Source organism: Epinephelus fuscoguttatus, linkage group LG18 (genome assembly GCF_011397635.1).
Source record: "Epinephelus fuscoguttatus linkage group LG18, E.fuscoguttatus.final_Chr_v1".
In the NCBI taxonomy this organism is placed as follows: domain Eukaryota; kingdom Metazoa; phylum Chordata; class Actinopteri; order Perciformes; family Serranidae; genus Epinephelus; species Epinephelus fuscoguttatus.
The window spans coordinates 13,016,808-13,038,264 of NC_064769.1; the positions used below are offsets into that span (position 1 = coordinate 13,016,808).

General features: G+C 40.7%; 1 protein-coding gene across 4 annotated transcripts; it reads left to right on the forward strand.

Moving 5' to 3' along the window:
* Nucleotides 1-1,800: 1,800 nt before the first annotated feature.
* st8sia5 (ST8 alpha-N-acetyl-neuraminide alpha-2,8-sialyltransferase 5) lies at nt 1,801-21,414 on the forward strand. 4 transcript variants are annotated; one of them, XM_049604641.1, is made up of 9 exons: nt 1,801-2,694; nt 8,762-8,869; nt 9,198-9,284; nt 13,012-13,104; nt 14,986-15,144; nt 17,230-17,374; nt 17,532-17,644; nt 18,934-19,026; nt 19,140-21,414. In XM_049604641.1, exons 1-9 carry the CDS (start codon nt 2,549-2,551, stop codon nt 19,600-19,602), a joined length of 1,407 nt encoding a protein of 468 aa, XP_049460598.1. In that variant the 5' UTR covers nt 1,801-2,548; the 3' UTR covers nt 19,603-21,414. The 4 variants fall into 4 exon arrangements, with proteins under 4 accessions (XP_049460598.1, XP_049460599.1, XP_049460600.1 ...); XM_049604642.1 differs by having other exon boundaries at nt 1,802-2,694; nt 15,058-15,144; XM_049604643.1 differs by lacking the exon at nt 9,198-9,284 and having other exon boundaries at nt 1,802-2,694.
* The last annotated feature ends 43 nt before the right edge of the window (nt 21,415-21,457 follow it).

Consider the following 21,457-nt stretch of genomic DNA (forward strand, 5'->3'; position numbering starts at 1 on the left):
TGTATTTGAAACTAACTTACTATATTAGGCATCATAGTGACATACAGAATAAGACTGTGAATACAAGACAGAATATAGATTAGCTTCCTCAGCAGGGTGTCTGGGATCGCTCTAATTTGTGTTGAGAGGAGTGGGTGGAAGTCTCTTGCATGCTTCCTTTTAGAGATATTCTCTGCATATCCAACTAGGAGGAGCCCTTGGGCAGACCCAGAACATGCTGGAGGGACGACAGTCTGGCCTGGGACTGCCTCAAGTCCTGAGGGCCGTGGCTTCACAGAAGTGTCTGCCTTCTTTGCTTACAGCCTGCTGCCTCCATGACTTCGACCCAGATAGGCTGAGTGACAGGAAATAAATTAATTTAATGGTTAAATGTAAAAATATATATTTATAGGAATTCAAATTTTAGTGTTGTCATCTGATCTCTAGATGATTCAGTGATGTGGGTTACTGAAAGTAAAATGGTGTGTCCCTTGTACAGTATGTGTCATTATAAGTAGCAGGCTTAACAGATTTGCAAAAGCACTCACTGATAACTCCTCAAAGTGTGGGGGCAGAAATCCTCCCACATTCCCCATTTTGAAGAGTCTGACACCATTAAGACTGAATAAATCTTTATCAGGTATTTCTTCTTTCACACACACCTACGACTCTGCTGCTTGTAACGGTGTTAATGCACACTGCTGAAGCAGCCCAGACTGCACCAGATGGACTTTGATGACACATTCAAACAGCCGTCATAGTGGACACTGGCAGAAATCAATGGGACTAACACAATTATCAGCAGCAGTGCTGTAAAGATCCTCTGACTTCTGTCAGGAGTTTGGCCCTGAGGAGGTGCTGCTGTCATGGTGCCAGGGTTTAGCCACATTGTTGCTGTCAAGCTTTAAGGGCCCTAAAACAGTGGGCAGGAGACAGTGAAACTCAAATAGCCATTAGATTAGAAAGAGAAGAGGTATCATTAAGAAAATTATTTGTCTAGCTTTTCACTTATATAAGCATATAGAATCAAGGGTAATATATAGGGGAGAGTGGGAAGTTTTTATATCGACACAAAATAACCTTCCATTGCTCACAGACTTCTTGAACAGAAATGGAAAATAGTTTGATCCCCGAACACATACAGGTTTCCACTAACAATCTATCAGTTATCACAGCCCAACACAAATGAGAAAGGCACATTTGTTTTACCATTGCATTTTCCCCAAATTCCACCTTCCCGGGATGGTTGGGATGACATGTAAGTCGGAAAAAGAGCAGCCTAAATTTTAAGTTTGAACACATTATATTAACAATGTGTTTCTTTGAGAAAAACAAAAATATTAAAGATAAATTACTGAGATATGTTATTTAGCTGAGAGTTAAATAGATGAATCCAGTACATGAAAATATGCTCAGGGGTTGAAATGTGGGCCTAAATGAAGTCTATGCATTTTTTTACACTCAGTGACAAGCCTTTGTCTTGTTTTCATCTACTTTTTTATTGATTTGTAACAAGGTAGGAACTATAACCAATACTGTGTGTGTGTGTGTGTGTGTGTGTGTGTGTGTGTGTGTGTGTGTGTGTGTGTGACATTACTAAAAACAGTATTGTGGATGAAAATAACAAAGAACCACAAATTTATTTACACGCTTTCACATTGTAAATAAATAGGAATTGTAAAAGGTCTCCACTCCACTGAGGTTGAAAGTAAATAGGGTGTGGCTGAGTATGGGCATAGTTGCTTTCTAACTTGCTAAGAAGACCCTGCCCCAACTGCCCTCCTGTCCCAGCCGACACCGCTCTAGTGCTGCAGCAGCATCAGCCTGAAAGACTTTTTAGATGATGTACAGTTTAGTGGCAGGTACATTTTAACAGCCTAATGGGGTCAGGTGAATGAATTGGATTTATATTTAGGCTATTCTGAGAGCACAGGTGCATCGGTGTAAAGGAGACCATGACCTTGGGTTGTGAGCGAGGAGCATCTGAATGTAACGCGGCGCGCCCCCGGCTGCCGGACTGAGAAAAGGCGCATCCTCCTCCTTTAACATTTCAGTCACGCTCAGATTTGAGATGAAGCATGGAGGATGTTTTTTCTTTCCCCTGCTCGCATCAGTAAGCTAAAGGGAGAAAAATCGCGCTTGGCATCGACGCATTTGCATTATTTGATTTATCATTTCGGGATTAATTCCAGACAAATAACCTTCTGAGCGCGTTTTTGGATCATCTGCATTGCTCACATCCGACCGAGCGACTGCACCTTGTCGAGACCAGTTTGCGCACGGTACCCGATACAAATCAAGATAAGATTTAATGTCTTTACACCCGTCCATTTGCAAAATATACAAATATAGAGAATTTATTTTGTCGAATTGGACACAATTGAGGTCGCAACTGGCGGTACATTGAGATGCTTATCACCCAACAGCAATGATGCTGCGATATGAGAGCAGTAAGATAGACTAGACAGGTGATGGACAATGTCCTGTCCAGCGGGTACAAGACCCCTGAGCTCCTGGTCCTGAATGCAGCGGAGAGAGACACCTAACCGGGTGTCACTGTCAGCCCTGGATGCTGCGCCGAAGAATGGGATACGCCGACCCATCGTCGGGTAAAGATATACTCGGCAATAGATCTCTTTGCTTTATATTTATTTGCGCATTTGGACTCGTCACACTGTTGCAACAGATTCTCTATGGGAAAAACTACATTAAGAGGTAAGTGTGGATTATCTCTGTTTGGTCGTCGTTACCCAAAGGCAATTAGAGCGCAGGCCTTGCTGTTAATAACAACACTATAAGGATAACACCCAGCTCTAAAAAGCATGCCTTCATAGCTGCTTTGTGTTAATGCTCAGTGATGAATTGAATGATGAAAACCATAAGTAATGAATGATAAAAATGATAAATTGTTCAGTGTAAATGGGAGTAGCCTGGATGAACTACATGTCAGGGGCGCATGGGGGAAAACAAGCTTTCATGGCTGAAAAGAACAAAAGCAATTAACCATCCATCTTTTTTCCCAGTGGCATAGAAACAATTTCCATTGGATTTATTTTTTATATATTTTCTGAGAACGAAGCATCACATTCATACCATACACAGTGCTCCAGCTGTGTATGGTAATGTTTTCCCTTTCTTTTTTTTTCTTCCAAAGATCTTTATTTGATTTTTACGCTTCAGCCTTCTTGACTGGTCGTAGCCTACATCTTACAGCGGCATCAGATTATCAGAATGCAACTGAAAGCTATTGGAGCTGATGATGATGATTACAGATATCAACATGATAAAGATGATGTGTATTTCTTATTGGTCCCTGTTAAATAAATCATTTGTACCAGGCTGCATTCGGTACACACACAGCCACTGCAGAGCCATGTTTTATAATACCTCTGCAACAGTATATGTCTCCTTCATAAGGTTCTTGAGCTGGTTGGAAGTCCACTTTTGCACTCATCCACCCCCATTTAAAGACCAATTTATCTACCAAATTGCAGGCCCCTTATCTTTAGATTCTGAGACAAATTTCAGTGTGAGACGAGCAGATGCTGAGAAGCCGGGATGTTTTATCTTAAGGTGGTAAAAGAAAATCTCACAAAGAACACCAAATCTCACTCCAAACAGAAGGAACAATCTGAAAACTTATCCCCACCTCCAGATATTTAACAGACAGCACATATACTGTATGTTAAAGCAAACATATACAGCATGTGCTGCAATCTGAACAGCCCCCCACCCCACAGCTAACCCCCCTTCCCCGCCACCCTGCTGGGCTGGTCTGATGATGCTCAATGTGGATTCATGGCATCCCGACCTCTGCGGTGTGAGATGTATGAATTCAGACCAGACACACACACCTTTTCTTCACCTGTCCCCCTCTTAGGAGATAGAGGGGAACAAGCCACACAACAGAAACCAGTGGGCTCATGCAGCGGCAGCCATTTTGCTACAGTCTGTCTGCACACACACCTCAGTGCAAGTGTGGGGAGGGGGGGAGAGGAAGGAGACGATGAAAGTGAGAGACTGAGAGGGAGTGATGTGATGGCTGTGTTTGCATGGATGTGTGTGGGGGGTGATGCAGAGAGAGAGAGGGAGAAGACGTCATCTTATGACATCTCTCCAAGCGTAAACAACCAGAAGTTGTTGTCCACATGGGTTCGACCACACCCAGCCTGGTTTCCTGTCAAAACCAAGCATGACAACATGCTGGCAGGGTGTTTGTCTTGCACTTGTGTTTCAGGGCATCACAGACATAAATATCTCTGTAAATTACCAGAGGCATCTATAGGCTCAAACCGCAGCAGAGGAGACATTTGGGTGCTTAAATTGGGAGTAACAGCTTTATCAACCTTAACCAGCTCGCCACACATGACCAAAGGGCAACGGGCTCTCCTCTAAATGTATGAAGACATCCATTAATGTCAAACTAAGTCATGAACATTCTTGTACTTAATAATTCTGGCCATTGAGTCACATGAATCAGCTCGCTGCCCGCCTTCACTCACATTAAGATGAAGAAGTGGTGAATGCAGGATTGTAAAATGGCAGTGCAGATTCAAGAGGGAAGCTCATTAAATGATCTCAGTGAGTGACACACTTCTGTGAAGGAAGACATATTAACTTTCAACTCTATTTGACTTGAAGAGGGCAATCTCTAAAAATACTCTCAGCTAGAAGGAGCAGCACCAAAGGCCCCAGGCTGGTTAGTAACCATCTGAAAATTAGTGGCTTTGCAACTGCAACAAATAGGTATCTAGACTGTCAGTTAATTCTATATCTCTAAAACATTAGAAAAATAGGTTTAAATGTCCATCACAGGTGATTGCACAAAAACTAAACCAAACAAAAATATAAATTTACAACATTAAAGGTTCAGTGTGTAGGATTTAGGGGCATCTATTGGCAGATATGGCATATGATAACTATGTTTAATCACCTAAGAAACTGAGAATTGTTGTGTTTTTGTTAACCTAGAATGAGCCGTTTCTAACTAGCTATGTAGCAGGTCCTCTTTCACGGAGAACGCCTGTTGTTCTACAGTAGCCCGAACGGACAAATCAAACACTGCCTCTATATAGGGCCATTTGTGTTTGTGTGGTGGCCACCGTAGTTCTCCTACACCCTTGGCACATGGGAGAGGTTTTAGCTCTGCAACCTCACTGCTCGATGCCACTGAATCCTACACACTACACCTTAAAGCCCAGTTCAGACCAAAGATTCATAACAAGATGTGTTGAAACTCGCAAGTACTTGCAATGCATTAGTCTGCAACATTCTGAAAACTTGCCACTTTGCACCAATGAAACTGGACAAGACGGCCTATCATCTACATAGAACTGACTTCCTGTACTCTGAGGTCTTTTTGAGATGGCCAGGACAACTTGACAAGTTGAGTCGCAGGCAACACCTTCAGCCAGCTTGAGTCGAGCTGAGCCAGTCCACATCGCTGCAACTTTTCCCCACAACGTTCTACAACAGTTTCATCTTATTGCCAATCTTTGGTCTGAACTGGGCTTTACAAAACAAAGAAAAGCAGAAATCTTAACGTTTTTAGATGCTGAAACCAGCAAATATTTGGTATTTGATAAATAACATACTCAGATGAGAGAGGCCCATAGAGAATGAATATGTACAAGGTCCGGAATTTTGTGCTACAAGCCTGTTTACAGCAAATACTGACTCTGTTTATGAGCCCTTCTTGATGTATTATGTGTTTGCATTGCATCCCCCTGATTCTGAGCAGCTTTCTGTGTTTTTGCAGAGCTATATGAGAATTTATTGATTCTAACACATAGCAGCACATAGAACTGCTAGTTCATAATTTAGAGGACACAGCTCCTAGACCATTTACGCTAGTGGTTCCCTGTTAAAATGCAGAGAGGAAACAAGACAGAGATCCAGAGGACATCACATCTGCTTTCATAAATAACAGCATTAAGTTTCCTGTTTTGCCAAAGACAATTAAGTACCCATCTTGAGGAGCCCTAAGTCGTTACAGGAAATACCCAAGGACATAATAAATGGTCATCTCAGTCATTGTGCCAGGCCTTGCCTAAAAGCCAGCCAAGTCACAAAATCCAATAGTATAAACGTCCTTCCTGCTTTCAAGTCCCATTATGGACGCTCAAGGGCAGAATCAGAGCACATTAGTGCCACAGAACAACTTGTGCTTGTTGTTCGTCCGATGCTTAGATTACTGTCTGTGCTCATAATTGAGTTAATGGGAGATAAATGGACTCTTAATGTTTGGACTGAAGGCACTGGATTGATCAGTGAGTAAGAGGTGGTCACATAAGATTGATTGGGTTGTATTATTAAAAATATCAGTACTGTATATGTGATACTGATCAAATCAAGGCTGAACAGGCTACATAAAGTTTTGTTGATGATTATGATTCATGGTATATGTGACTACATTGTGCTGGTTTGATCCACTTTTCTGCATAACAGCTGTCCTCTTTTAGGCACAGACATGTTTCTGATTTCAGCGTGTTCTTTCTCTGCAGCCGGTTACAGAGTGTTACTGAGGAGTTGAAGTGGCACTAAGAGAATGCGCCTGCAGATCAGTACTGACATGAGTTCCCGATGATGAACGCTCAATCACATAATGCACCCAGAAAGGCTCTTTGGGTTCAGTTTCCCTGCTGAATTTAGCACAACACCCACGGAGCACTCTCAGAAATGAGTCACACATGAATACTTGCATAATAATCAGTTGGTGATAGGAGAAATTATACACCCACTGATGTTTGGATGTATGGTATGTGAATAATCTGTTCAGAATTAAAGAACTGCGGAATTTCAAAGGATATTTAGCATCAACAAATAACATGAAAAGACCAAATCCAAAGATGAATTGATTGCAAGTGTACCAAAAACCAAGGATCGCTTATTCCTCTGATCCATAGACCTCCACTGTTGTCCAAATAATGGGTAAAAATACACAAAATGAGCCACACAGTTGTGCATGGTGACATTTTTCCTCATTACGATGACTTTTATTTGAGTCGAATCCTGGTGCTTTAGATACCAGCCAATGCACAAAATCTCTGGCTAAAAATAGTCCCAATAAACCACACAATCAGCAGAGTAAATGTTGGCATTTTACATTCCTGCAAACCATGCATATTTAATGTTTGTCTGTTATTATGTAGTGGATATGTTGAAACTTAACATTTTAACAATGCTGTGATCAGTCTGTGGTTATATTTAGGCACAGAAACCACTTGGTTATGATTAACAAGAGACTATTAGGTTTCAAATACCTAAATACATAATCACTGCTGGAAAAGCCTCCCATGAATTGTCAAAAACACCTGCTTTTGGTGGCACAATTTCAGCTGGAAATGCTGATTATGGCTTGCTGAAAACAATAGGTTTTAGTGGCACAATCATGTCTGGAAATGTCACAGATGTATGGCTAAAAACAAGCCAAAACAACTGGATTAGTTGTTTGTTGGTCTCAAGCAGTGGGCTGCTGCTTGGCAGCCATCTTGCCCAGGGGTCATGCCATTCCCTCCTCCTCTCAATGACAAATTCAACTCACATGTAATCAGAACTATGTCACTTTAGAAACATTCATGTGATATGTATAGATGACACAAATGTTACACATTTGTGGTTTGCAGAAAGATACAATTCCAACAATTAATTTCTGGCAACTGGGCTGCAACAAATACACAATTTGGTCCCGTCTGAGTGAGCTAGCTGAGTTAGCTTTTGTGCAGCATCCAGCTGTTTTAGCAAATTGCTGATTGTTTTTTAAAGAGTAAAAGTATATATATTTATCTCTACTAGGAACTAATGGACTTGGATCTGAGAGCCACAGACAGGCTGGAGATTTGAAAGTTATGCATTCATGGTTTTTGTCTTTTTATGGGATTTGTTGTCAACAGCATAGAACATACCCAGCGATATTGTTAAATACAGAATACGTTTTAGGCCTTGGTATTGTAAGTCTTCATTTGTTCTCCCATGAGGGGATTAAATCCAAAAAAAAAAGACTCTTTGTAGATTACTGTAAACAAGCTCCCCCTCGTTCCCTAAAATTAGTTGGTGTATTCAGAATGCACAGCATCCTAATTATGAGAGCGCTATGAAGCACCTGCACCAAATGGCCTCCTCTGATGAATTCACTGTAATATTTTTAGTGAAAATATCTGATAATGCAGCCAGTAGTGCCTTTTTATTAGACACGGACACATTTGTGTTGCAAATTTGTAGTCTTGAAAAGCAAATCGAGATAATCCCTGAAGAAATCGCCTTTAAAAGTAATATCTGGCTCAAAATATGGTCTAAATCGTGGAAATCTGCTCTTGGCAACTCAGTTGGCATCTCTTCCTCAGAAGTAATTTGACATTCACAGCAGCGCTGGCAATGACTGTTGTTCCTCCCTTAAATCACTGTGACTTTAATACATTGAACTAAAAGTCTACCACTCCTGCAGGCCAAATATTGGAGAGTGTGAATGTTTGAATCACACTCGGGATAGTGGCAGAAGCCCAGCAGGGCATAAATGAACCATTCAAACCATGATGTCATTATTAACTGAAAATTCATTCTAACCATGTTTGGTGTCATACTTTGACTTGTTTTTCTTGAGCCAAAAAGCTGGTCCCCCTTTAATGTATATATGTGTGTGTGTGTGTGTGTGTGTGTGTGTGTGTGTGTGTGTGTGTGCGCAGTTGAGTTTTATGAGTGAACACATGGGCTTGGTTGTATGTGTTTGACATCTGCACAGTAAGGACAATAAATCCCAAAATAAACTGATTCATTTTCTTACTAGTGCGCAACAGTTTAGCCGACTCAAAGGGGACGAGACAGGAAATTGGACCGGCCCCGTTAATTTCTCGGATGATGGATCTCTGAAGCCTGCCAGAAATGGAAGGAAAAGGTACTTTTCCAGCGTGACTGACTGCACAACACCTCTGAGAAAAGAGAGTGTGCGTGAGAGAGAGAGCGAGAGAGAGATAGAGTGAAAGAGAACACAACAGTTTTCAAATCCATCCTATTGACGACCCAGCCCTGCATGTGTGGACTGGGCCGCTGATACAGCACAGCAGTCTCCTCAGATGCTTTAGAGAGAACACAAAGCTGCAGCACATGTACACTTTTTTATGCTCTACTTGTTTTGTAATCTGCAGGTTTAGGGAAGGTAGCGGGGGTGGTGATGTCACAGGACACATATTTAACTCTAACTTAACCTGTCTGCATGTTGACAGATGTTTCCGTCAGAATTTTCAGCCAGATTCACAGATCTCCGTAATAGTCACACCCTGCCTAGCCGATATTAAGAAGAAAAAAAAAAGGTAGGCCAGTTTGAAGGCATTTTTAGTACTTTCACAGAAACCCAAGAATGCCTCTTTCTTTTTCATTACTCTGAAAGGTATAAACTCTCATATTTTTTCAGTGGTGGTTGCACTTCAGATTTGCTCTTGCATGTTGTCTGATCCCGTCCACCTCGACCCCAGATCCCCATCCCCCCCTTCAGAAGCTGGTTGAACCACGGTCTCCTGTTGATGTACTGGCTTCTCCTCGTACGTCTGTGTCCCATCCAGCACCCATCTCCGAATGCCTTGTCCTCCTCAATCTGTGTCTCATATGTTCTGCACAGCTCTGTGTGTATGCCATGTACATAGTGTGGACACTTCTCTCTGCTCCCCCCTATCGCCCTTTCTCACATCTGCATTGTCTCTCTCTGCGACCTGGACTTACCCCCTTTTCCACTTTACTTTCCTTGTTGCAATTAGACAGGAACGTGCCAGATTTAGTTCCCCAAAGTTCCTCCAAATCCTCATCACACTGAGCAGTAGATGTTAGTATCTGTGGTAAAATGCTGGCAAGTCTTTTTCATTCTGGATTGGTTTTTGCACCAGCATTGTACGATGAACCCCTAAAATGCCACATGAGATGAAATTCATCTCATTAAGTGAATTACATGTCTTGCTTTTGAGATCTGAACAGAGAACACTTGCAAAGGTTTCATCATCTTAGCTAAAACAAGTATGAATAGCCCTTTTCAGAAGTGTCAGGTATTTTCTATTCAACAGATGCTCCTCTCAGTCAAACCTCAGAAATACACTGCATCATCAGGTGGATGTAGACAACCAGTTTCATTGTTCCTTATTTGTACGATTTCATCCCAGCATCTTGTTCCTTTAATGCATCCCTCCATTGTATTTGCTTGTTGTGTTCTTTTATTACTATTATTTCTTTCTAAACTCGCCTCATTTACCTCCACAGGTAATATTCTGCAATATTATCCATCCTCCAAAACACCACACTCCATCTTTCTATCTGATGAGACAAAAAAGCAACATTCATTCTAACAAACACAGCAGTCGCTGCTATTTTGGCATCAAAGCTCGTCAATATCCGTGAAGCATTTTACATGTCAATCTGAAAACATATCACAACATTTAAGAGCTTTACAAGATTCAGATGTACCTCAGAAGGGTTATATTTTGAAACTTTAAAAGTAAAATTAGCTGCATGGATCAATATCTTTATTTATATAAACAAGTTTATTTAAATGCAACCTGTGGCCCTCTGCCCAAACCTAAAAGGAAAATTATAGATCAGGGCTAAAGAGAGAAACCCTTTGGGGGTGAGACTATTGACACGTTGGACAAAAGCATTTGGCTGATGTGAAAACATAATGCACGTTTCTCACATTCTAGTGCCTGTTCATTGCCTCATGCCTGTGTGGCAGAAATAAACAGCTGAAACATTGTATTTCCATGCAAGTTAAAAACAATTCAAAGGCCTTTTCAAGACTTTTGGTCACAGTAATTAAATTTTGTCTTCTATTTAGTGTAATACTTTAACTTTATCTTGTACCTTTCTGTGGTTATTTTACCCTTGTGTGTAATTCCCCTTAAAGTAAACACTTTGTTGAAACAATTGGTGAAACAAAATGGTGAAAATAAATGCAACAGTTTTAACTGTGTTCAGAATTTGGACAAAATCCAACAACCTTTTGATCTGTAGTATCTACCAAAAGAAAGATATTTAATTTAAATCGATCAACACAAAGCGAGACGATGTGACTCATGCTGAAAAGTGGCCACTGTGGCCCCAAGTGGTGATTACAAGATAACAGAACACAGTAGGCGATTTGTTGATTTTTTTTTTAACATCTATATAGTTCATTAGAGAATATTGTAATATATAGATAGATCCAAGGCAAAACTGATGGAAGTGCGGGACTCATATTACAAATCCATCTGCTACTTTAGCACCAGAGACAACGCCTTTGATTTATTAATACAAAGACTACTGATATTTCAGAGCCATGGTCAGGGCCGTAGATTCTAACTTGCACAAACCTCAGACAGATAACGGATCAATGAGTCAGGCAGACGAGCAGTGCCGTAACGGAAATACGTGAGGCCCCCCTCACAGGAACACCAACTGGTTGGGGCGAGAACAACTGTTGATGCAACCAGGAAATCCTCTACAAACTGTCCCATTTTGGAGACCATTTGGTTGGGCTGATGCTGCCTTCAAAGGACGTAGCCGACATCGACCTCAAAGGAAATTAATGACAGGAGTCATAAAGTCAGCAAACAAACTTGTTAATGCTAATTTGCATACAATAGCCAACATTAGGTGATCATTTTAGAGAAAGTGGAGAATGTGTTTTATATTTTATGAATTCAACTTTTCATATGTAAGAGGAACAATGAGTTCTTTCTTCTTTCACATAGTCACATAGTCTCGCTTTAAAATACTGAAATACTGAAAGCAGAAGGAAATTCCAAATTTCAGAATCACTCCATTAACAACTAACTTACTAATATCCCTCTGTGCACAAAGTACTTACATCTCATCTACGCTTGTTTCTTCAAAGTGCAGTTATGAAAATTAGACTTGTTCTTTTTTTATTCATCTTTTCAGCTTAAGAAAAATCATATATCTCCTCTGCCTAACATGATTTTCACATCTTGTAAACATAGAAAAAAAGAACGTTACACTGGTGGTTTCCTCCTTCTCCCCTTTCAAACTCCATCGTAACCACCACCTCCATCCTGTCCCAAAACACAAACACACACATTTTATCCAGACTGCAGTCTGATTGCACGTAAATACAACGTGCTGCAAGAAATGAGGCATCAGTGCACGGATAAATGGCAACATACTGACACCTTGATTTGAATTTAACATCAAGTATGAATCCTGCAGACGCATTTTGACAAATCCACCAAAAACACAGTCACACCACCATGCTGAAGACATTATTTTTGTTTGGTTAATGTTGCCATTTCAGTGTAATGATTGTTGTATATGTGTAAAATAGATGTATGAGGTTCTTTAACTCTAGTTGAAAATATTAAATTACAAAAACCCTATTGGTAATTGGCTCCATGTTATGATTACAAGTTTGCATGAATATCTGTGTTATGTGTTTATGTGCACAATGTATTGACACATCGTTATTTCCAGCCCAGCTGACACACATTATTACTTTTATGCAGTTAAGTATATAAATGTATAAATAATTGTACTGCTTAACATCAAAGAAGACACTCACATCAACCAGATGCTGCTATCTGATCTTATTCTGACTGTTCTTTTTTTCTCTTCTGAATTAATACACAGCATATATACACATTTTAATCACAACGCCAGTGTCAAATTGGTTTTAAGCCATGCAAGTTCTCATCGCTACCCATTAAATAAGTGAAAATATGAGAGGTATTATTTTTCTTCAGTAAGTGTATTAGTTGGTTTAGACTAAGATGTAATAGAATCTGGTGCAAGTGTCCAGTAAACCTTATGTTAGTATCACGTTTGTGACGCCTTAAATCAGTTACATCACTTCTGTCATTTGTCATCCCACAACGCTACACTGATATACTAGTATTCATGAAGACATTTTGTAGTAAATGTGAGCTTTTTTCCTTTATGGTGTCCTTTCAACACACTGTTTTATATACTGCTTCTTATCTCCACAGTTTTTTTTTGGTAATTGTGTTGATTCTCTTGTGTGTGTGGAGAAGTTTAGGCCGAGGATGACTGTGTCTATCCCTCCAGGTATCTGGAAAACTATGATGGCTCATATGAATACAACTCCACTGCTTGCAGGGAGCTCAGACAGGAGATTATGGACGTCAAGGTCTTGACAATGTGAGTGTTCTTTGTGATGTAGCCCACACCTGCAGTGGACGACCTTATTTAGAGTAACATCTTTTTCCCCCTCAGGCGATCCTCAAGTACCTGTCAAGAAGTTAGGGAGACATCCCCCACTTGATTTGTGGAAACAGTGAACTGTCTGTGTTCAGTGAGAACTGTAAAACACCGTTTTAGTTTTAGCTTGTTGTTTTTAGTTCACTTTGAGGTTGCAGGATTTTCTTCCAACGCCCAGAAAGGACTAAAATAAAGAATGTAGCAGGGTCAGCTGAGGACAGCTTCACCATCAGCTCTATGAGGCTTGAGTTAAATGCTAATATCAGAATGCTAACATGTTCACGACAGTGCAAACATGCATTTTAGCGTGTTAGCATGCTAACGTTTGCTAATTTGCACAAAACAGAGTGCAGTTGAGGCTGATGGGAATGGCATTTGTTTGGCAAGTATTTGGTCAAGAAACAAGCAGTTTACTGGACAGCTTAAAAATTTGACCTGACGTTTGACCTGATGGTGAAAACTCACCAACGTTATTACAATTTATCCTACGAACCTCTTGAGGTGACGTATGGCAATTGTGAACCTAAAAAGAAATGTTTACCAGTAGTGATAGATTGTATTGTTTTCACCTCATGAGTCTGTGTGTGTGTCATCATGTTGAATTGTGGTCCTGGAGAACCTACCACAAAAGTCAATTTGAGTAATGTGTTTTGCCAGGTGTTTATATGTTTGTTTATATGTCTGTCTGTCTGTCTTTCTATCTGTCTGTGGACAGATTTTGTCAACACGATAGCGTTGCAATCGTGAAAGATTTGCTGACAAAACTTGAGGTCAAAATGAAGGCAAGGTTCAAAGATGGGTGTAGTCTGAGCAAGGGGGCATGTAGGGATTAGGAAGTGGGGAAGGGGCCATTACCCCTCCACTTTCACATGATAGCATCCAGTGTGATTTGATGTAATAGCAAACATTCTGCTCACAAATATTTGTGATGCACAATGTATTGTATATCATTTCTAGAGTCTGCCAGAGTCCCCTCTTCAGTGCAAACATTTTCCATGCGTTTTTATCAATAACGACCTCTCTGTTAAAAAGGTCTGTTGAAGAGCTATTGAGATAGATTGGGCAGATTCATCTGAATTGGTGACCATGAATGGATTTGATGACTCTTGAACATCATTTCACTCTGCTTTTTATCATAATCATTAAGTAATCAAGTGGCAGAGACTCTGTGGTTATCTAATAAACAACAAACAGCAATTTATCCACTGCAAAAGTCAAACTGAAGGCGAGAACAATGCCTAAGTCTTGCCACATGACATCCATTGTATCGCCAATATTTTACAGCTGAAAGTGCTTTTATTGTCAGTCTAACTGCAGCACCCTATATATATTACATTGTATATGACACATTATGGAGTAGACCAATGCATGGATTCATTAGCCTTCCCTCCTCAATGAGCCTGCTGTGTTCACTGCAGTTTGAGCAGCACATTTCCTGTTGTATGAATGTGAACATTGTCCAGTGACCTTTTGTGCGTGTCCCTCAGGCTGCCAAACTTTAATGTCAAATGCATTCTGGGCGCTTGATGAAGGGCCATGAGGCAGAGAGCAGCTGCTGTCACTCTGCCAGACAGTGAAACTAATGGTGCCACCCTGCCTCCCAGAGCAAATCCCATCTCCCAATCATCTCAAAGGAAATGTCAGTTCAAGGACAGCTATTCACAGACATCCTTGATAAAGCCTCTGCCTTCGTATTAAGAAGTCTAGATCCAGTAGCATCAGTAGAGCCATCACACAGTAACCACTGCAATTTTCCGCCCCCTCTTTGCTTGTCTTTTTGAGTCTTTTTTATGATGTTTCTTCAATCTACTACCCTTGTAGAGACATTAATCGGAAAATACATGGCCATGGGTATCCTTCCTCATTCCACAAGTCTCTCTGCCTGTCTGCCAGGGTGAAAACCTCAGACCTGTTTGAGAGATGGAGAAACCTGCAGGTGTGTAGGTGGGAGCAGAACAAGGAGGAGACCAGCAACTTTAAGTAAGCATTACTCAGTCTCAGCAGAGGAAATATACTTATGAATGACTAGATTTTTTTTTTTAAATCTTGTACATGACTTCACTACTTCTCAGTCTGCACATTGAACATTTCCCTTTTTTCCCACGGCCTCTGTTTTTTGGTGCTTTAAACCTGTGTACTCATTGAGGTTCTTGACAGCTCGAAAATACACTTAATATTGACTTATCACTTTTAGATTTTTTTATTTATTAAGAATTGCTTGATTTTTAACATGGATATGTTTCAGCGGTTTTCTAGTAAACTGTCAGAAACAGTTGTAAAACCTTGAGTTTTCATATTCTCTATATATCTGTGATTAGTGTTGACAGAACCTCATATGCAAGACTATACCACCACATCTTGTATAAGTCTATTTGGATTTCTGTAACAGAGTTCTTTAACAGTTTGTTCAGAGGTCAAAAAGAGCGATTCAGTGGCATTGTATGTTTACCATGGATGTGGTTTAGGCATAAAAACACTTAAGCCCCTTTTACACTGCCAGATTTTCTGTGAATGTTGGGCCGTTTTGCCGGCAAGCTGCGAGCGTTTAGACACACAGAGCCGGATTGGTGAGTTGATCTGAGGTGTCCAATTTTCCACCTCGTAGGGTAGACATATTGGCGGAACCCTTTTAGTTTAAACAGACGGAGGCGCCCTTCCACAACAGGAGGGGCTGTTGATGACTTGTGGGAGGAGCTGTTGATGACGCTGCACATGCGAGCCACTGGCGGTGGATAAACACGAAACAGCTGATCGCAGGAATTAGTGCACAGCTAGTAGCAAGCGGGAAACGCAAACCTGACAGACACTGTAAAGATGAGCAACTGGGGAGACAAGGAATTGCGCGCCCTCCTTGTCCTCACAAACGAAGAGGCCATTAACCGTCAGATGACGGGAACAGTGAAGGGCGGACCGACTTAAGAGAGAATCACCAAAGGACTGACCAGTCGTGGCTTCCCTCCCACGTCACTGTTTACGTCACACACTGAGCTATACATTTTGTTACTTGCTCACGCCCCCCATTGCCCTGAAAAAGGCACATTCTGTATAAACAAAAGTAGGTAGGCAGCATTTTGCTGCACTCCCCGATTTTGTTTTTATACTGCCAATGCTGAAAAAAGACAGATTGGGCTTTCCTGCAAATTTGCACAATTCCTATCTAAAACGGGCTTTAGTCAGGGTTAGGAAAACATGTTTCAGTTTATAGTACCTGGTTGTTGATGCCACAAACGCTAATGAATATGTGCCGACATCACAACCAGCACAACCCCTGCTAAGGATGCTCCAATGACACCTTAAAAAAATAGGTGGTTGTTGTTGCTTTAAACACTGATGGTAATGCCATGAACTCTTATTAAAAAATGCCCACTTTTTTTGTTACAAGCATGGCTGGAAATGTCCCAAACTCTCCTTAAAAATACTTGCTTTTGTTGCTAAAAACACAGTTGGAAAACTCTCCACTTCTTGAACATCACTTTAGGATTGTGATATGATATGTATGAAACATACAAATGTTACATATCCATGGTTTGCGGAAATGTACAATGCCAATATTGTATTATAGCAGCTCAGCTGAACAGGAAGTTAGACCCCTGGGGTCACCCCAAGCACCCCAAGTAGCATTATTATGCAATGACATACTGCACATGTCTTGTCAAACAAATGGATCTGCACTTGCTCATGCACAGCCCTCTAACATATTAAACATGAAATATTTTCTTTATTAGGTACAATAACGATGCTTTATGGTCATTTCCGCTTTTTGTCACTTCTTTAAATGTGAAAGCCCAGTTTGTGGCAAAGGAATGGATCTTTTTTACAACACTTCTTTGTATTTTTGGTTTTAAAAAGATCGCAAGAAAAGATTAAAAATGTATTCACACACAAAAAAGTTTGATTTTGCAATTGCTATTTTTACACATACAGAAGCAGGGTCTGTGGGACCCCAAACAATGAGGAGGTAAAGCCAATATCAACACAAGGGAAAAGCTAATTATGGTTTTGACTCTGGCATGCAGTCTTTTACAAGGAAACTAACTCCTTCCTTTCTTTGGTGTCCTCCTGAAGGATGTCTCTGTCTCGCTGCTGTAATGCTCCTTCCTTTCTGTTCACCACCAAGAGGAACACTCCTGCAGGGACCAAGCTGAGGTATGAGGTGGACACCAGTGGTATTCTTCCCATCACCACTGAAGTCTTCAAGATGTTCCCAGATGTGAGTTCATAACCTCTTCACGAGTGTTCCTCCATACTGTTTTTTGTTATTCTACCATTGGTTTGATGCTACTTAACCTGGTGATAAGAGCCATTTGATTTCAAGAGCCTGCAATGCTGTCTGTGTGAATCTAACAAAATGTGTCTGTGTCATCTAGGATATGCCGTATTCCAAATCACAGTACAAGAAATGTGCTGTTATTGGAAATGGCGGCATCATCAAGAACACCAAATGTGGAAAGGAAATTGACTCAGCAGATTTTGTGTTTAGGTATATACAGGATATAATCATTCAGTGTTAATTATTGCTGTCTATGAATACAAGTTGGACTTAGTGTCAATGGCAACCAAGCATGCAGTCACATAAAAAGACTTACTCCTCAGACCCGTCACCAGAGGAAGATGTTGGTATTGTACGTCTCTGCGAAAAGCATTTGTACATGTATGTAAGCTGATTTTAGCCCCTTACCCACTGGATGAAAACCCATTAACACCTACAAAAATTTGATTTTTATAGTTAATGGTAAAGGATACAATTGGCATTCATTCCCCGGACAAATGACTCTGCAGTAGTCAGGTATTTTTTGGCTCTAGTTCCAATTAGCCCCAGTCAGCAGCCATGGAAATACAATATTTGGGTGGATGCACTCATTCTGGCCCCTTTGCCAGTGTGATACAATAAAGGCCACCATGAAATACTGTCCATCTCCTACCAAGCAGCACTCAAACATTGTCCAGCTTAAGTTGGCAGTGATTTTGAGAGAGAAACTCAATAAGTAAGAAATATAGAAAAAAGAATTAACTGCTGTAACAATTTCAGTAGCCTCCATGCTGCTTTCTATCGTTTACTAACCTGTTTTCGGCCTGTCTATAATGTCGAACGAGACACACCAGAAATGAAAAAAAAGGTATACTTGTCTACACAGCTCTGGTCTACTGGCAATGGGAAAGAAGCCCATCACCTACTTTAAAAAGTTTTCCCGTGTTTAAAAAAGCATACATGTGCTAAAGCAGTGTATGTGTTCTGCGGCATTTCCAGATGTCACTGTGCCACCAAAACCGAGTATTTCAAGCCAAAATACAAATTTGCCTAACCATAACCAAGTGTGTTTTGTGCCTAAACATAACCACACGTTGACCACAGTGTTGTAGAGAAGTAAAATTTCAACATATCCACTACAAATGTTACATACTCATGGTTTACATAAACGTACAATGCCAACATTTATCTGGCAGTTGGATAGCCAGTGTAGTTAAAATGCTCTGGTCTGTGATTGGGCAACATTTTATATGTGAATAGAGAGCACTTAATTTGCACAAAGAGACCCAAGTGTTGCACTGAATAGGTTGTTACAAAACCCCAACCCACTAAGTGTTGTTATGCCTGCCAAGCTTTCTATTCTGGCACAGATGCTAAACTATGATCGGAAAATTGCTTTTCAGGAGTCAGTTAATGTTGATTTATTGTAGATGCTTAACTCCTCATCACAACCATTGAATGAGCAATTATGCAGCGGACCAGCATGCCTTATCAGTGAATTTGTGCTCTCTTTTTTGCAGGTGCAACATACCACCCATCAATGAGAAGTACTCAGCTGATGTTGGCACTAAAACAGATCTGGTGACAATAAATCCGAGCATCATTACAGAGAGGTACTGTAAATATGGGTCTGAGCGAGAAATCAGGCCTATCTCTTTCTTTCTTTATCTGTCTATATCTCCATCTCTTTTGGCTCGTAGGATCTCATGTTTTGCTTCCTCTGCAGATTTCAGAAGCTGGAGAAATGGCGGCGGCCATTTTACGAAGTCCTCCAGAATTACGAGAACTCCTCAGTGGTGCTTCCCGCCTTTTACAACACCCGCAACACCGATGTATCTTTCAGAGTCAAGTACATGCTGGATGACTTTGACTCCCAGAGAGGCGTGTTCTTCTTCCACCCGCAGTACCTTCTCAACGTGCAGCGTTTCTGGGCAGTGCAGGGCGTCAGGGCCAAACGGGTCAGCAGCGGCCTAATGCTCGTCACCGCCGCCTTAGAGATGTGTGAGGAAGTCCACCTCTATGGTTTCTGGGCATTTCCCATGAACCCCTCTGGCATCTTCATCACTCACCATTACTATGACAACGTCAAGCCACGGCCGGGCTTCCATGCGATGCCTCACGAAATTTTCAACTTCATTCACATGCATACTCGTGGGATCATCAACGTACACACGGGGCAGTGCACGTGATCCCTCACTCCTTTGCTTTAGTGTAGTCTTTTAGTTTATTTAAAATCAGGTTTACCTGTTTTATTTCAGTCAATGAAACAATATTTCCTCCCTATTTAAAAGAGAGTTGGCCTTCAGAGCGCACATGTCTTTGCTCTCACTTATTCCACGACACAGTGAAGGTTGCTTGCTTTGACTGCCAACATACTTCTTTTTTCGATGTGTACCTTAATTTGTTCACTTAGCCAATCAGATCACTATGGTTATAACCCACTCTTTAACCATAGGATGCTTGTTTTTAATGTGAAAAGTGGTCTTCATAGTGATGTTGTTTCTGTGAAGTTTTCTAGTGGCTCTGCTGTACAGAGGTGTTGTTTTCTACTCAACGTTGCACAGATATTTATGCTGAAACGGGCCGCAGTGGGTGTCTTTGTGCCCCCTCATTCCCACTCTCTTCTCTCTTTATCTTTGACACTCTGTGGGTGTGGCAGCTTTTAATGTTTGTGTAAAACAAAACCTGAACCTTGTTATTAAGAAAAAAAAGGAGAAAAAAATTGTAACATCCAATTGTCTACTTTTGTAATTAACTTCTTATTCACCAGATTCACTGGGTGAATATTTTAAAAACACCACTGAAATGGCCTGTTTTTAGTGGCCTACTTTCTCCCGTCTAAAAGTCCTAAAGTATGAGGCGAGGCAAGGATGTTTTCTTTTTCATTTGCTTTTTTGGCTTGTCATGATTTTGGACAAAAGCCAGATAAATATTTTAAAATGACACCACCTGAGCAAAACTTTGGCTTTCAAGGCCGTCCAATTTGTAAAGCGACACAGTACTCAGAGTACTGTTGAGCCACCCAGCCTCTCGTTGTCATTCATGTCTTAAGCCATGCTGCCTTATGAGATAATAAAACCCCTCGATATGATATGCAATGCACCCATGTGTTTTGCTTATCTACAAATACATTAATTTCAAACTAAATCTTAGTTTGTCTCTCGAATCAAAGGACACTTAAGACTCTCTAAGGTGTAGGAATTCATGTGCGGTTCTCAGCTTGTATTCTATTGGAATTAGCGAAGTCTTACTCCCTGTAAACTCCATTCATAATCATGTAACGCTCTGCATGACTTTACTCTATACTTGGCTTTGTGTGTGCCTGCTTCAATGATCACTGAAATATGTTTACACTTAAGCCTCCACTGGAGCTCACAGTGCTTTTGGAGATAAATACACAAACCTTTTCACAGAGAGACGAATGGATTTGTTGAATTGTATAATAGTGGATGCAGTCCCCATTGAATGACGATGCACGTATGAAGACGGTTGCTGCCCTTTTTGTGAAGTGCTTTTGTTACCACTGTATTCTTTCACCTTCCCCTTTAAACTGTGAACATTTAGTTAACACTCATGAAGGCAGTGTGCACTGACACACTGGAAAGCTGCTGTTTATGCTGTTGTACACTGCAAAAGGTTTTAAGAGACTGTAAATGAATTTTTTGTCACTCCTCCGTTCATGCTCTGCTGTGTCCATTATTTCCGCTGTATTTGAAGGACATCATTGCCGATAAGATTTATGTTGTTTCTTTGATCATTTATACAGACTCTGTGTGTTTATGCACAAGAGATATGAGTTCAGCAAATATAAACACCAAAAATGTTTTGGCTCCACCACTAAATTGTTGCACAGACACAACTGAATCAAGAATGGAAAAGGAAGGGAACTGGTCTGTGTACTTTATGGAGGTTATATATATAACACAGTGCTTCTTAACTAACTCTAGATCATTCTTTATACTGGTATTGTGTTTGTAAATAAACTTGTTTGGATTTTCTCACTTGTATGTTTATGGCTGAATTATTTTTGTGTGTGTACCAAAG